Here is a 15,309-nt window from a genome sequence, read left to right on the forward strand (position 1 = left end):
GGTCATCCATTTTGTGATCATTTTGGGTACATCTTGGGTGTGGCCTGGCCAGGGCTCTTGTACTGCCCAAGGTGTATCCATTCCTACTTTAACTCTGTCTAGCCTCTGTTCTAGGTCAGCCTTCTCAAGGCACCACAAGTACTGCAGAATGGCAAAATTCAGAAGTTTAGGGCATGTTTTGTTAAAAAGTCATGCACAGAAGAGCTGTTCAATTCAGAGATTGTTGTGATTAACAGAAGTCAAGTATGAGAAACACAAGAAATCTAAAGACTTCTGGAAGAAACTGTTTCTTAAAAGGCTGGGCACACCATTAGGGCTACACAATTTACTGGCAGTGCCTGTTCCCAAAAAGAAACCTCGACAAGTTAAAGACTACTGAAAGACTAAATTACAAATGGTAAATAAACTATGGCCTTTCTGAATTTGCTTTATGTAAACTTAAAAGCTAGAGCCAACATCTTCCTCTCCCAATCTCAATACCTGCACAAGGGAAGGATGTGAATAACTGCTCTTCTTGGCTGTACTGGCCTGTGTCAACCTAAAGCATATATGAAGTGACAGGTTTTGCTGAGAGCAGCTGCAGTTCTCAGAAGCGTGCAATGCACACAAATTCCATTACATTGCTACATGCCTCATCAGCAAACCCTGCAACTTTAGGATTTTTTAGTTCCTGTTAATATTATCTGTTACAGCAGCAGCAAGTGAAAATGTGCATCTTCATAACTCCTCCAGGTGCTACTAGGAACAGCAGGGACTCAGCCACCCATTTGTTTCACTAAGAAGCAGAACAGCAACTGGGGGAGGGGAGGTGGCTCAAAGAATCTAAACAAGAATCTAAACAAGCAGCTGAAGAAATTGCCGGAGCAAGCAAAAAAAAGAAAAAATGTACTTTGCTGTGCTAGGATGAAGGAAACAAGATGACTTTTGTCAGCTGCAGCATTTGGTTTTCACAACTCAGAATGGGATGGGGTTTATGTAACAAGAAAGAATTTATCACTGCAGATGAAACTTTAACTCCATCCTAATTCTTGGGTGACACTGAAGAGCCAGAGCTGTACAGGTTACATTGGGCAAAGACCTGTTCCAAGAGCCTAGATTTTGCCTACCCTTCTAAAAAATAACCAGGAAAGCCACTTCCACTGGTATGGGAAAGATAGGGAAAAGACTCCAAATGGGGTCCCATGAAACTGTGACTTATTTGATAGGGAAGAGGGAGGCTTCCTCTCAAGACTAGATGAAGAAAAAGCACTGAAAGAATGTGCTTAGGTGTAAAAACCAGGAGAACTCCAAATGAGAAGCCAATTTTCAAAGCTGGTCTCAAACATACCTTACTGCAGCTGGGGAAAAGCCTGATTTGGAATGAAGGAAATACATACTTGCCCTAAACTGCTCAGAAACAAGGTAATACACTTGTCTGAATGTTCACCCAATGACCATTAAATTATAGCTCTTTCAGAATACAGGAGGTGCTAACCCATCTGTCCAAGGATAAGGAAGCTGTCCCTGTCAGAGTCAAGGTGCAGGCAGTCTTGAATTCAATCCCTAGAAAAAAATCTAGAAGTCTTCCAGGTCTAACAGAAGAGGGATACAGGCTCAGCTGAGTAACAGTAAAGTTTGGTTTGCAGAAGGCAGCTTTGATAATGTTAAAGATGAAGGTACAACTAACCAACTTCACAGACAAGCTGGCAAAGTTATCCAAGCACATAATTTCCCACCAAGCAAACGTCCCCACGTTTCACCATCCTACCTGCATCTCTCTCAAGGGCGCTGTCCTGGGTAGGGGAGGATTCGTGTCTCTGGGACACCTTTGCACCGCTCCGCAGCACCTTCTCCAGCATCCCCCGGCCTTCCCGCAGCCTCTCCACTGACGTCGGGACCATCCTGCAACAAAACCCCAGGGACAGCTGAGGAGTGCTGTGACACAGCTGAGAGCAACGTCACCAATGCACAGGGGATCAGAGACCACCAGCTCTTTAGATAGATGAGGAACAAACGTCTGAACTGCTTCTGCCATGTAAAAAACCTCCAGTGGGATTTCAGACTGCTGGTCCCTGCCCTCAGAACACCAAGTCCTTAATCAAAAACATGGTATAAGCATCCAGTTCAGTAAATCACCTGGTTGCAGAAAAATTGAGATTCAACACGTTTTTGAAAATCCTGGTATTGGCTTAAGATTGACTGCAGTTATTTTGCATTAAAAGTTCATTTAAACTAAGCAGAACCAAGCTCAATACCTTTATGATAATACAGTACCAAGACAATATGGTTGGATACTGCAATATTCCAGAGCAGAGCTAGCTGGGCCATTTTGCCCACTAATGCCACTTTGTCCTGTTAATTTTGTAGCGTGAAAACTCTCCACTCAAGATTAATGCTAGATATCGTTCCATTTTATAAGTGTCTTGTCTAAGGGTGGCAAAGAGGTGAAGTGGCTTTCCTAAAGCCAAACTGTTGAAGAAAAACAAGAGCTACAGACAAACTTCAGGCCTCTGGGTCAACATTCATTCTACCATGCACAGGACCATCCAAATCTCTTTGGAAATATATCTTTTAGCCTACAGACAGCATCACCATGACCAGGGATTTAAAATGCCTTTACTATGGACACTGATGAATTTGTGCCTTAAAAATGCCTGAATTTAAATATTTAGGTTATATTAAATGCATTGCATATGATGGAAGCATGCATATTTACTCCATATGGACTGAATTCTGTATTTAATTTTTGTTAAGATATATTGAAAACTGTGCTTTCCTTTAGGGGTTTTTTATTATTTTGTTTGCTTGGAGACTTGTTTTCTGCAAGGCTGGGTTTACTGGGCGGCAGCACATCTGTTTACATTATGATGGCTTTATCCTGGCAACTGAAATAGACAAACCATTGTGTTTTTGTGGTTTTTTTTTTTTTTTTGTTTTTTTTTTTTTTAATGAAAGCTATTCTCAATTATTGCAGAATTCAGCAAAAATCTGGAAAACTCTACACATTAAGGCATGGAATTTTAGTTCCCACCAATTTCTTCTGTTCCTAATATTATTGTGAATGTCTGGAAATATATCTGATACACAAGCACATGAAGTGAAAGATGAAACTGGGTCACTTTACCTCAGTAACAAGTCCTAATATATTTTTTAAAAGTAGAAGGTGAGTGTACATTTGTCAGCCATGCGCATTAAAACACAGAAACCCAAGAATTTTAAAGGCAGCAAATCTGCTTAATCTCACTTCAAAACGTATCAGCATGGTTTCAACTTTATATCCAGTGTCCCATAACAATAGGATCTTTATACCCACACAATACTTACTCCTGAAACCATGTGGGAAACTGAAGCCAGAGCAGGACCTGCTGAGGGAGCAGCAGATGAAGTTCAGAGAATACAAAAGATGGTACAAAAGCAAGGATGCCACACAGACACCTCAGCCTGAACTAGTTTTAGTTCATTCAGCTGGTTGGCTTTTTCTCACTCTTTTACAGGCAAAAGGAAGTAGCACAGGAGGAGAACAACATGGGCTATTACCACTTTTATAGAATATTTGAAAATAAAATAATGATGATAAACTAATCATTAGCAGACTGCCTCAGCTGTGGTCAGTCCCAATATCTGGCAGAAGGTCATGTGGTAATATGTCAGAGAGGTAAAAGACAAATTGTTTCCATTAAACTCTGCTTGAAAAGTGATGGGAAAGGAAGGAAACAGATCTATTACTCCTCCAAATTCACCCAAGTGCTTTCAACACAAACTTCATACTTCTCATTGCCCTCAGCACTGCTTTGAATTTCTCCTCATGCCACCCACCTGCCATTACCCAAGCAGTGACCCAACCATGTAGGTGGAGATCAGCATCAGGAAAGGGGGGTGTGTGTCTGTGTGTGCCTTTCTGCTGTGGTGTGCACAACCAGAACCTGACTGCAGGGCAGCAGAGCCAGTGCCCTACACAGATCCAGTCAGCAGAACCTCCCAGCCATCTCTCGCACCATAATGCCACATTTGGCAATTCAGTGCACTGCTTCATGTTTTGGACTAGGTTCATCAAACATTTTTGAAGACTTTCCCCTTATCAAACCTTCTCATGGTAACCATGATAAAGGTGGTTGTCCATGCCTTAGGCACGCCACTGATCACAGCCTGGTGAATTAGCAAAGCTGGAGTTGTTGCACAGTCCCTGCTTCTCAAGAGCAAAGCTACAGAGGCCTGTGAGCTTTCCTTCAGAACAGGAGTGGACTTAGTATCACTCATGTCCAATAAGAGTGAAGGTTCAGCAAAAAAAGACCTGCATTAGACTTTCATTGCCCGGGCAAGGCCTTACAACCCAAGACCTCAAAATGGAACTTGTGGAAGAGCAACAACTGCTTAAGTTTGTACCTTTCAATACAGACTTTTGATATCTAAACCAATAACTGAAAGACAGGCTGAGAAGAGTGCTGGTATCCTTCACAGTTGTTTAGCAATTATGAAAGAGAACAATACCAAGAGAACCAAATGAATCCATCTCACTGCACATATTGTTATGAAAATGCCCCTGGGAAGTTTGGTCCTTCCCTGGAGGGGAATCTCAGGCTTGCTGGGGAGGATAACACTCACCACCTACTGCTGATGCTCTCCTGGGATTTACTGAGCGATGATGAGGAACTACAGCCCCTCGAGTCTGGTGGGCTGATGTCCTCTACGTGAGGCAGGGAGGGATGAGAAGGGGAGAAGCCACTTTGTGGGGAGGATGGAGTTCGTGCTGTGGAGCCCGACAGGCCATTCCCATCCGCGTCAGCCCCGGAGCCGCTGCTGCCCTGCCGGGTGGGGGTCCCTGCGCTGCGCCCGGAATCGCCGCCCTCCTTGGCCTCCTGTTTCCGCTTGCGGTACTCGAGGAGCGATACCTGGGGGAGGAAACACAGCCATGAGTCAGGGAACACACAGGACCAGGACAGGGGGAGGAACAGGCCCACACGCTGTCCAAAAAAATCTTCTGGGTCTGCAGGTAAAACTTGAAAAGGCATATTGGGATTATCAACTCTTGCTGGATCTGCAGGCACTCCAGGAAAGAGCTAAGTGGTGCAAATTCAGACTGCCATGATCACCCTCCTTTTACTTTTTATGACCAATACATCAGTAGAAACATCCAGCTCGTTTGCTTCTCTAACCACCTGGATTTTCACATTACTTCAGGAGATGCATATTCAAGCAACAAGCTTCTGTAACCTCCTTCCTCTCAAAACCCTCCATACACTCTCTCTGGTTCATGACATTATGTAATTTTTTTCAATAGCTGTACATCCCCAAAACAGGTAGTAAGAGTCTTCTTCACAAAACTGATATCTTCACGCCCAGTTCATCTGCACTAGGTCAGCCACATGAACACTAAAAGCTTGGTGAAGCCTTGCACAGAATTTTAACTTGCTTAGAGCAGGTTCCTGCTATGGAGGCATTGCAAACTTCCAGCACTACCACCAAAACAAATGGCTTGTAGCCAAGGTAGAATGTGTTTTGGGCAAAGCAGTCTCAGATTTATCAAAGACACCAACCAAAGATAAAGCAGCCTCGGAACACAAGGTCAGCAGAACCAAAAAGACACAAATATTTCCAGCTGGGCACTTACCTTTCACTGTGACTTCCCTCAGAGTTATTATGAGGTAAGGAGCCATAAAGGACTCATAGAAGGCAGGTCTGAATTTATCAGCTATGACTCAATGTCCGTACAGAAGGTTTTATGATGCTAAAATATTGAACAGGGTATTTCCAAAAGTAACTCAACATATGAAGGTTTTAAGTTAAATGTAATTTTAAAAGAAAAAACAAAGAAAAAAATCAAGAGACCCCAGAAATGGAAAGGAAATAAGATATCCCATCCAGGTGGACCCTTACACAAGTGATCTGAGTTACCACACTTGCCATAAAAAAAATTCCAAGCACAGGAAAAGGCACTGATAATTTGTCCCATGAGTACCCAATTTTATCACAGCACTACCTTGACTGAACATTTTTAGTTTTAGTCCCATAAGGGTCACTGGCCTGCTGTAAGAAACCAGTATGTATTTGCTTTTGTTAAATTATATTCCTGTGTTTTTAGTTTCAAAGAGCTAGAACTTAAATAACCTTCATCTTACTTTTGTTGCAATGTTATGGAAATGTTCTAATATGTTCTAGTAAACAGCCCATGTTGTCTTTTGAAACATTAGACCCTCTTTCCCAGTAAGGACCTTTTTCATCCTGATAAATAACACCTCCACCAGCTGTACAGCTGCACTGTGTTATTGCTTTGGGTCTTGTCTCAGTTTAACAACTGTTAATGAAAGCTGCCATCATCTTGCTCTTTTTTCTGTGATCCCAGAAGAGGTATTTGCACCGTGGTGTCTTTTTGTCCACTTCTCACATCAAAATCTTGCCTAAAGGGTAGCTCTCTCTCTTGTAACAACTGTTTTCACCCAGGCACTGAATGCCTGGATAACTTGCCCAGACTTTCTCTGTTCTCCCCATCCTTGCAGTAATCTGAGTGGGAACAGTAAACCTCATGGCAAACTAAGAATTTCTTTTACAGGAGTACTTGCCTTCTTCCTTTGTGGTGGATTCTGGGGAGCAGCTCTGGTGCCTTCAGCAGCCCTCTCACTGCAGGGGGACATGGACCCATGCACTGTCTCTTTGAGCAGCCCTGACTCGTGTCTGCTGAAATACCCTTCGGCCGGAGAGCTGCAGCATCCTGCTTCCGAATTCATCGGCTTCCTCTCTCCCAAAGGAGGAGACCCCCGCGACAACCCATCCACACGGGGCATAGCGTTCAATGGGGAGAAGGCATACATTAAATTAAACTCTGTCCGAAAAGCCTGATCAGAGCTTCGTAGCAGCATCTGTGCTTCCCCACTTTTCCCTGGGAAGTTCATCTCTGAAGTAGAGTTTATGGAGGATTGTGGAGCCACATCAGAGGATGCAAAGCTGAGCAGCGACGGCCGTTCCTGGCAGCTGTTTGCACTGGAATCCGGGTACCCACCCTTCAAATCCAGGTCGGATCGGAGGCAGACCTGGAAAATCCAAGAAATATATAGGAGGGGGGTGTGTAGTCAGGAAAAAGGTCAAGCAAGAGTAGGGAGAGAAATTTAAGTCTGAAAACCTTCTGTACAATGCTAGCTTCCTGTTTCCCTGTTCCTTTCTGATTACCCCTTTGGTTCTTTCCTGCACTCTTCTCGTTCCACAGGGGAATGACTGAGACTAAACAATGATCAGTTCAGCTGTCCAATACAGGAAAACCCTTCCCCTTCAGCAATCTTTCTGCAGCAAGAGGATAAAGCTCAACACTATCCTCGGGCAGTTAATGAATTAAACTCAGCATTTTCAATTGCCTCATACATCAGAGGCATACTGCTCATACAGAGCAGTAGCCAGGAGAGAAAAGAACAGACCTGCTGTCCTGCTGTTTTATTAGCCAAGTTCTTGCCTGTCCCAAGTCAGCCACTACTAACTTCCTAACAATAAAATACCCAGGACCTCTAAGCCATTTGTTTTCACTTATTGTGAACTTTGGAAATCTCTAACAATAGTACATTCATTTAATTTTTACTGCATTTTTACATTTCACAGTTTCCAACAAAACCACAATGGCATCATCTTTGTGGTGTCAGAGTTTGTGAAGCACTAGGCAATAATACAACAGTATATTCATTTATCTACTTAAAGTGCCAAAAACCCTCCAGGGCAGCAGAATAATCATCTCCTTCACCACATTAATATGTCAGGATCTCAAACAATGAGTATAACTGACAAGATTTCATCCTCTTTGCAGGACTACAGTGCAGAGGGAAAAACACAGCAGCACCAGGCACCAGCTCTGCCCTCCTGCTGTTGCTGAGAACATTTCCCCAGCTGTATTACAGCTCCAAGTAATCCACCACATTGGAGATGAGCACATATTTTCTACTATGAAACAGTCACTGAGCAAGGTAGTTCATCTCATCTTTTACAACAGGTCGGGGTAAGCAAAATACTACATTTTACCATCTCCTCAACATTTTCAGTCTGCAAGTGAGTAGGTGGTAAGTCAAGGCTGAAGAGAGCAGGTCAGGCGCACCACTGTGTGCTTATAACTCAAAACTAGTGAATACTTTCCCTTCCCCAGCATCATTTGGCCACTATTCAGTAAATTTCACAGACCACTCATGGGCTGGGAAGAGTCTAACACTGGTGATGGTAATTCCAGGGTCCCCAAATCTCTTGCCTGCACCTCAATAACTGAGACATACTGAGTCTTTGCACTGTCTGATTCCCACCAAGGTCAACAAACTAATAAAATTCCAGTCTTCAATTTGTTTGGTTTGTTGTGATAACCCTGAAAACTCTCCTCAGCCTTACTGTGACTAAAGCCCCACCCTTATTCCCAGTGCCTGCACACTCCTCCCTCCCCTCCCACCACGCACACACGCTCCCATAACTACCTCAGGTGACATGGACTCGGGCCTATGCGCAGGGGAGCTCTCGGGGGAGGATACGTTCTAGAGGAGGGAAAAGCATCTAGTTATTCATCTACTCCAAAAGTCAAGAGGCAATTACAATGTACAAAAGCACACAGGTTAGCAATGGCTATTCTAAACAGCTGGCCCCAGCCTGGGCAGCATCCTGGTTGGTTAAGTAGTTTCTAAAGTTTCCTGGAAGCACAGACAGGACTGGGTTACTGCATCTCATGATGCAACTTAGTACCCAAAACAGAGCACGTGAATGTTAAGAAAAGCAGCAGCTACCTCTATATTTCTGATGCTGTCAGACAGACTTTGCACCATGAAGTATAGAGAAGGACACTTAAGGTTTTTAGTCTGAGAACATGGGAGAGAAAAAAATCCTGGTTTAGCCCAGAAAGTAAACAAAGATGCCCCAAAGACTAAGATGACCTTTCATAGACATATACTATAAAACAAACTTGTCTTTCAGTCCACCATGGGCCACCTTTCCAGCTTTATGAAATGTATCATCTGAGCACCTGTATCAGTGAAGGCAGTGTATGCATGTGACGGCACTGTTAAGGGCTCTTCCCAAGCACTTCCCTTTCCATGCTACTGAGCAGGCCTAAAATAGAATCAGAGAGGCAGGAGTCCCAGAGCCATGTTGCTATCAGAGAAATACAGCAGGACTCATTGTTTTCTGCAAACTAGAGAACCTCAGAAAACTGAGGAATCTCAGAAATTTCTTAACAAAAAGTTCTGACAAACTCCACAAAAAAAGCAGAGGCACCATGCTTTTGGCCACTCTTATGAATATGGAAGGGCCAAGCATCCTCTGAATTGCCTCCACTCTAAAAAGATCACAAAATTGAGTCTGAAAAACCTCAATCTGTAAAACCAAAGAATATAGTGGAAGACGACGTGAAGTAATGCTACTATACTCTGGGTTACTGAAAGCTGTTCAGGGAAAAAGGAGCCAAGGATACTTTACAGCCTCTGAGAAATGGAATACTTGTACTCTTTGGAAATGGCAGGGATTGAAAACCCCATTGGCACAGAGATCTGAAGTGGGGGAGATGATTAAAGGTCACTGAAAAAGCTGAGAAATTAGGAGCTACTCTGCAGAAATAGAAAAAAAAAAAGATAAGACTAATGTTACTATTAGCTACAAAGTGAGGAGAGGCTGGGCTGTAGCAAAGTTTGACATTTCACAGAGAGGAGATCTGTCCAGAAGTGAAGTAGAAGAGGAAGGCAGCAGTGCTCTTGAGGCTGAGACTGTGATGCTGCTCAAGAATACATACTCAAAAAGGAAGGCCCTAGTGCCAGCTCTGCTGCAAACTTTGCTGTTCTTTTGTTTCTAGCACACCCAGTCCCGGGCAGATTTACCTCGAACTGTAGTGGAGTATTGCAGCGGCTGGCAGCCAGAGAGGGGATGGGTGAGAACATGATGCCGTAACCATTGCGCGTCTCCTCCTCCCCGGGCAGCGACGAGCAGGGCGTGGCCAGCTGTGGGCTCGCTGCGCCGGGGACCGAAGGGACGGGAGGCGGGGGCGTGACAGGAGACAGCGGCCGCAGCAACTTCTTAACGTTCTGCTCCATCAGGTAGCGAGACTTCCACTTCTTCAGGGGACTCAGCAAGTCTGAAACACAAACTGAGCTGAGGACACGGCTGACCCACTGACCATCAGCAAATCACATGCTGTCCTCTTCCCTCTACTCCCAGCCCAAATGAAGCCCAGGAGTCTTCAATGCAACTACAAATGAAGTACCTCTGAGTTACTTCTACGTCAATGTTTAGATACTGGTAACAGACCAATACATCATCAGGAACATGCAGTGAACAAGGAAAGCAAATATTTCAACTAGAAGCAAGCACAAGAGGGAGCTAGGGGAAAGGAAGACAGGAAAGGTGAAAAAGTAGAGAGGAGAATAGAGGAGAGAGGTCAGAGGACATGTCATGATTCTTACAAACAAATCAGAGACAGCTCAGTTACCATTACCTGAATCTAATAGTTTCCTATAGGCTACATCAATACAGCCCAAGCACATTTCCACTTCCACAAAGGATTACAGCCTTTCCCTCAAGCCTACCTCTCTTCAAAATAATAATCTTTTTTGATGCTTACTTTAAAAAAAAAAAAAAAAAAAATCACCAGTAAAATCTACAGGTTAGGTCTTGCTTGAGATGTACATTTATTGGTTCTGGCATTCTGTTCATTTCCTATTCATCTTAGCTTTCAATAATCAAATTTGTATTATCTGTGTGATGTCTAGCTTCCTGTCTGTCATCCTTGGAAAACTGATCCCTGACTGGGCTGATCTGCACTCTCTTTCTCTGTAAACTCAGACACAATACTTAACCATTCTACTGCTTTACTCACAGATTTTAGCTTTTCCATCCATGAGACTTAGTAATTTGTTTATTACAACATGCCTCTAAGACTTTGCTACACCCTCCTACAGTCAGCAGGTATTTAGCTGTCCTTCTAACAGCATCTTGCTAAAAAGAGATGATCCTGGGCTCTCTTTGCTCCAACCCTTCCCTTCCGTTGTACAAGACATCCCAGAGCACTGAGATTGATACTGTAATGTTAAGTGATTATCTTTTCACAGGAAAATACTGAGAAAATTTACAGATGCTCAAGCTAGAATGGGTCTGCAGAAATTTGAATGAATGGCAAAGCAACATTCTCACCTACCCATAAGCTGTGCCATCAGGCAGCAGGACACATTAAGATGTCACTTGTACAGTTGCCTTTGGTATTCAGCACCTTCCCCAGTCTGACTCCAGTGCCCATGCTGCCCTGATGGTGCTGAGCACTTACCTGTGTCATCTTTGCAGATGCTGGAGGAGCTGCTGCTCTCATTGCTTTGGTATAGACACTGGGTTCTGTTCTCTTGCGGAGCAGGTGAGGTCTGAGTCATCCCCTCTTCCAGGGCTTGTTTGATCCAGCGCTGAAACAGAACGAGACTGCATAAACGTGAAACTCCTCGGGTACTTCCTCTGCAATCCTGCAGGATGCACTCCAACTCCTACACTTGTGTGGAGCAGGGCAGGCTGCTCAGGAGCCTGGTGTTACCTCGCTGGCGTGTGCTCGGGTGGGAGTACGTTACAACACAGAGCCCACCACCTACTGTGGTGGGGCTGTGCACTTCCTGACACGAGTTCTGGGAGCACTAATCATCAGCAGTAACAGACATAAGTAAAGAGCTAATTATAAACGTAAAAATGCAGGACAGTGGCACCTAAAACTATTAAAACAATAGTAATTTAAAAGAAAAGGGATGCAAATATAATGAACTATGTACAACCACTGATTTTTGAAAAAAAGCAGTTTCCTGCCAAGGAGAGCAAATTTGAGCAAAAAAAATCTGATTAAAATGCAAGCAGCAGTTTTCAAGGAGGGTAAACCAAGAAAAGAATAATAAAAGCAAATCTTTTCTTCAGCTACTAATAAAAAAGGTAAGTCACAGTAGTCTTCTGAACATGGACAATTATGAATGTTTCACATCTCAAACAAGCAAAGAAGAACTGAAGCCTCAGCAAATCTGCTGCTGCAATGGGTATGCTAGCCCTGTATCTTGATACAGACTGACTCCTGATGGCAGGCAGGCATCTTTGCTTATTCTACTATAAAGGTAATTGCCACAATATAAGGGAAAACACTCCCTTAGGTGTTCCAGTGAAAGGTGATCCAGTGAAATGACAGCAAACTGCAGAAAAAAAGCGAACAGCAATTTTCATTTGTGCAGTTTACCCAGGAGACTTACTGTACCCAATTCCTCTTGTCCTAGAGAGGTTTAAAATTGTACTTTTACCTTTCAGGAATCCACAGTTCATCTGCATGCCAGCAATGTGTATCCTATTAGAGACACACGTGTGTGTCTTATGATTCCTCAAAGCTATCGTGAAAGTACATCACAAACTCAGTGGCCACAATCCTCAAAGTGAAAACTTCAATGCGAGGATGAAGAGCAGGTGACAGGATCTATTTTGATGGCCTTCACTACTGTACAGCAGAGGCTTCTTCCTTGTTCAAATGTAACTCAAGGGTTTCCACTGTGGCCGCCAGCAAAAGGGAGAAGTGGCAGCCAGTCTGGAGCACCTCTACCTCAAACGTGGCATTTGATCTGACAGCCAAGTCACTGCACAGTGTGTGATTAACGTGAGAGCAGGTTACAGTTCAGTTTCCTTGCGAGGTTCAGACACTGCCATGCTTTGGATGCAAACTGACATCATCAGCTGAGTGTTTTGGCACAGTTCTCAGTAGTTTAAGGATGAGGCCTGCTGACAATCCAAGAAAATATGTGATCTATTTCAACAGCCTTTATAAATCAACCTCCTTGGCTGAGTAGTCAAAAGTAGACAAGACACAGATCAGGTCTTGAGAGAGAGTATCATCAAGTTCTGGACCATTTCTAGACCTCAGCTGGCTGAAAAGAAGGTGTTCCCTGTGAGTTTTCTAAACATTCCTGAACATAAGAAACAGATTTCTAGATCTCCAGACTGTTAAATCATAAAACCACCAGGTGCTAAAAATAATTTTCCAAGAAAAAGCCAGGGATCTCCTACGAAATGGATGAAACCTCTCACTAGAACAGCTAACAATTATTTACATTTAAAAAGTAGAAATCTAACAAATTATTTCTGCAACATCTGTTCTGCACATAGCAACTTTCAATACTTTGTTAACTATATAATGGAATAGGTACCGTATTTAAGTTTTCAGATTACGAAACAAGAATGCTAGATGACACCATTAATAATTTCCCTACTAAATTGGGAAATGGATAGAGAAAAACACGACACAGCTTAGCAGAGTCTAGAACAATCACTTCTACAATTACAGGCTACAAAACTAATGGGTTGTTCTAACAAACATACAAAATCATGAACTGAACATGAGTTCAAATCAACCTGTCAAAGAAAACTCAGTCATATTGGGAGGCACAAAATGGGTACAGGTCAGAAGACACAAAGCAACTTTTCTGCTTTGAAAATGTCCCAGCTGCAACACAACACCCAGTCTTGGACACAACTTCAAGGAAGGTGTGGACTAAACAGAAGCCATCAATAGTGAGATGAGACTAGTCCACTCCCTGTCCAGCAGTGAGAATTATCATTTGACTAGAAAAGAGTCAAATATAGCAACAGATTGGAAGAATTGTTCCATGACAATAGTTTTCCCTCAATTTTGAGCTTGCTGGCCAGTTGTACGGCAGCTGCACCAAGCACAGAACTCCAAATAACTCTGCCAGCTTTGCTCTGGATGTTTCTCTCTTCCCTGGGGCTCAAAGACACTGTTAAGGTTCAAAAGAAGCTCAAACCTTGCAGTTTTCAGCTTAAAGATGCATGAGGAGGCTGCCCAGGCACACAGAAAAAGACAAGGTGTTGTCATTCATCTACATACGAACCATGAAGAGCTTTACCTATGAAGGAAATACTGAAGAGACTGTTAGGGCATGACAACAAATTGGCTGAAGGTGGAAAACAGTAAAGTCCAAAGATTCTCTCTGGAAAAATACCCTCAAACAAAGGAAGGCAAAGAAACCAGGACATAATACCTGAAAGCCACCAAGACAGGGAGAGTAGGAAAGATTTCTGTATAATTGTTTTCAGGTAATCACACAGGAACTGGAAAGTCTCTGAGCAAAACCAACAGGCATCAGGGAAGACAGATTCCAATACAAATCTGACTGAGTGAACTACCCTGCCTTCCTTGCAGATGGGTAAATACTGGCATTTACTGGTCATCTCTGGAGGAACTAAATCCTTAGCTGGGCCTGCTTCAGGCTTTCTGCATGGCCTCAAGTATCTGCTGTAGATAGACAGTCTGTGATGCCAAACAAAGAGCTGTGGACTTGTTCTTGTGAACAGGCAAACTCAAAGCTTTTAAGCCACAAAGGCTCTCCAAAGACAATGAATCTTAGCCGAGGCACTGGATTCTTGAAGTCCACTGTAACACTGTCCTATCCCCACAATGCCAACCATCCTCTGACTGTGAAATTAGTAACATAAAACTTTCTAAGGGAAGCAATCAACACTCTTTGAATTGTGTATGCTGGATAATTAACAGCCACTGCAGATCTGAAAGTACATATTTCTAAAAGGGCAGTCACAGAACAGTTGTTCTACCACGGCAAAAAGCAAGGATGAAAACTGAACTCTGGCAAGGAGGTCAGCAGTCATAGCCTGGACACTGCATCAACACATTAGCTCAGTAGGAATACATGGAAATAAACTCCAAAAGGACACAACAACTTTACAAGAGGGCCAGTAAGATGAGCATACATTGTGTAAAGGTAAGACACAAGCAAACATACCTTCTTACAGGAGCTGTAAATGCCATCCAACAGAAAGGGCCTTCGACGTCTCTCAGGGTTGAAAGGTGAACCAAAGCGGATGTAGTGTTTAGGTGTGGTACAAATCAGCGGGGAGTGCACGAGACCTGGCAACATATTTAGGGTAGTTGCCAAAACTGTTGGATCTGTAGTAATGCGCAGAGGACACTCAATTGGACACTCCTGCTTTTCTGCCTTGTCGTTCAGCCATTCGGTAACAAGGTACTGAAGGAGGAAACACACGTCAGTGCAACCAGCACAGGTGAAGAAGAAAGGCAACATGGCACAATGGTGTATGGGAAACAATGCCCAGGTCAGCCCACACGCTAAAACCTCCCTCCTTCTCAACAGGAAGGAATTCCTGTGTCAAACCCAATTCTCACCTGTTGGAGACAAAACCCAATATCACAGAAGTAGCTCAATTTTATGCTCCATTCATCTTATTAGAAGATTCTCCAAAAACTTGATCACCCTGTTCAAAACTAGTTTCTAGACACAAAACTAAATGTATTAACAACTAATTTATGCCCAGTATGTGGCAGCTGCCTGCTATCTT

The 15,309-nt window shown here is 43.3% G+C and overlaps 1 protein-coding gene across 2 annotated transcripts in view; it reads right to left on the reverse strand.

Annotated features, from left to right (window-relative positions):
- SETD5 (SET domain containing 5) overlaps positions 1 to 15,309 on the reverse strand; it is a 65,192-nt gene that overhangs the window by 4,226 nt on the left and 45,657 nt on the right. For both annotated transcript variants that reach the window (XM_053988974.1, XM_053988975.1), the window contains exons 16-22: positions 14,736 to 14,978; positions 11,237 to 11,366; positions 9,798 to 10,051; positions 8,412 to 8,468; positions 6,537 to 7,004; positions 4,582 to 4,868; positions 1,748 to 1,881 (exon numbers count right to left, since the gene is read on the reverse strand). In XM_053988974.1, coding sequence (XP_053844949.1) covers positions 1,748 to 1,881; positions 4,582 to 4,868; positions 6,537 to 7,004; positions 8,412 to 8,468; positions 9,798 to 10,051; positions 11,237 to 11,366; positions 14,736 to 14,978 — 1,573 coding nt within the window. The remainder of the gene's footprint in view (positions 1 to 1,747; positions 1,882 to 4,581; positions 4,869 to 6,536; positions 7,005 to 8,411; positions 8,469 to 9,797; positions 10,052 to 11,236; positions 11,367 to 14,735; positions 14,979 to 15,309) is intronic.

This window comes from Vidua macroura, chromosome 13, assembly GCF_024509145.1.
Source record: "Vidua macroura isolate BioBank_ID:100142 chromosome 13, ASM2450914v1, whole genome shotgun sequence".
Taxonomy (NCBI): domain Eukaryota; kingdom Metazoa; phylum Chordata; class Aves; order Passeriformes; family Viduidae; genus Vidua; species Vidua macroura.